At 40.8% G+C, this 2,088-nt stretch overlaps 1 protein-coding gene across 1 annotated transcript in view; it reads right to left on the bottom strand.

Moving 5' to 3' along the window:
• Positions 1–2,088, bottom strand: part of KNSTRN (kinetochore-localized astrin/SPAG5 binding protein) — a 20,726-nt gene that overhangs the window by 10,021 nt on the left and 8,617 nt on the right. Inside the window, exon 4 of the mRNA XM_006831770.1 lies at positions 1,074–1,121. Within this exon, the coding sequence (XP_006831833.1) occupies positions 1,074–1,121 (48 nt within the window). The remainder of the gene's footprint in view (positions 1–1,073; positions 1,122–2,088) is intronic.

A 2,088-nucleotide genomic window follows, 5' to 3' on the forward strand; every position in this document is an offset into this window, starting at 1 on the left:
ACTGACCTCCCAGATTCTCTGAGTTTGTTCTTATAGTTTTGTTCTGTTCTCGACTTTTCCTTCTGTCGATTTAGTTCTGGGAGGTTCTACTACGTATATCAATCTCTGGTTGTTGTCTGTTCTTGTTGGTTCTCAGTCCACAGAACTCCCTTTATGATGTTTTGTAGCGCACGGTTGGCTTTAACAGAATCCCTTAGCTTCTGTTTGTCCTGGAATGTTTTGATTATACCATCGTATTTGATCGATGGTTTTGCTGTATAATGGATTCTTGGTTTGCAGTATTTTTCAGGGTTTTATATATGTCTCCCCATTGCCTTGTTGCCTGCATGGTTTATGCTTAGAGATCTGAGCTTAATCTGACTTGCTTGACTTTGTATGTTATACTTCTCTTTTCCCTAGCTGCTTTCAGGATTGTCTCCTTAGCTTTAATTTTGGAGAGCTTGACTATGATATGTCTCAATAATTTTCTTTTGGGTTCTATCCTTCCTGGTGTTCGTTGAGCTTCTTGAATGTTTATCTTTTCATTTTTCATGATGTTAGAGAAATTTTCTTCCAGCAGTTCTTCAACTATTTCCTCTGTGGATTTGTGTGATTCTTTCTGTTCCAGAATGCTGATAATTCTTAAGTTATTCCTCTTCATATAGTCCAACATGAATCTTAGACCTTCTTCAGATTTTTGTATCCTTTTTTCTGCTTGCTCTATCTTAGTGGTATTGAGAGACTTGTAGGAAGACCAATAAGCTCTTGTCTTGCACTCAAGATAGCTGATTCTTATTCTCAAACATGCTGTCTCACCTCTGAAAATCCCATCCAGGTTTCTATGAGTGGTTCTACTGTACAATCCCATTATGGCATGAGAGCCACTACCCTACAACAGCAGAAACTCCGGTAACGTTGTAGGATCAGCACTGGACTGCTAATTTCAGGTTGGAAATTCAAACCCACCAATCGCTCCATGGGATAAATATGAGCTTTCTGACGCTGTAGATTTATAGCCTCAGAAACCATATATAGGGTTGCTCTGAGTACCTTATAATAGTGGCCAAGTTTCATATACCCTGATGTTTGCTAACCTCTTTCTGACGTTCTTCCTGATGGCAGTGTCTGCAGCTTTCATCTGCCTAGAGAAGAAAAAAAAAAAAAGAAACCCAAACTATTTAGTGTTGCGAACAAGGCAGAACAAAGAGTCTGACTTTCTGAGGAAAGAATCAGAGAAATTAGCACACATTTAGGAAGTCCTGAGGGTCCATGAACTTTTGCTTTAGCAGACTATTGAAAAAGGCATCTAAGCAATGGGCTTCCCTTCACTGATACCCCAACTACCACCTGACAGACCTAGTCCATTTAAACACAGTGTGGCTATCTCAGGTCAACTTACATGGGAATTGAAGCTGGGTTAGAGGACACACATACATACTACAGTGGGGCCGGATGGTCTCAGACCAGCAACTGGCTTAATAAGTAGTCCCCAAACCCCACCACTCATCTGTCAGTTTGTCGTACTGTGGTGGCTTCTGAGTTGCTGTGATTCTGAAAGCTATGCCACCGGTATTTTAAAAACCAGCAGGGTCACCCACGGTGGACAGGTTTCAGATGAGCTTCCAGATGAAGACAGACTAGGAAGAAGGAGTAGTGAACTACTTCCGAATATTTAGTAACTGAAAACCTTATGAACAGCAGAGAAACACTGTCAGATATAGTGCCAGAAAGTGAGCCCCTCAAGTTGGAAGGCACTCAAAATGCAACTGGGGAAGAGCTGCCTCCTCAAAGTACAGTTGACCATGATGACGTGAACAGAGTAAAGCCCATGGGAGAAAAGCCTGCAGGACCTTCATTTGCTGATGGGGCACAACTCAAAATGAAAAGAAACAGTTGTAAACATCCATTGAAAATTGGAACATGGAATGTACAAAGTATGAATCTGGGATAATTACAAGTTGTCAAAAATGAAATGGAATGCATTAACATCGATAGCTTAGGCAATAGTGAGATGAAATGGACTGGTATTGGCCATTTTGAATCTGATGACCACATGGTTTACTATACCGGAAATGACAAATTGAAGAGGAATGGTGTTGCATTCATTGT

The sequence above is a fragment of the Chrysochloris asiatica genome, unplaced genomic scaffold (assembly GCF_000296735.1).
Source record: "Chrysochloris asiatica unplaced genomic scaffold, ChrAsi1.0 scaffold00004, whole genome shotgun sequence".
NCBI lineage: Eukaryota > Metazoa > Chordata > Mammalia > Afrosoricida > Chrysochloridae > Chrysochloris > Chrysochloris asiatica.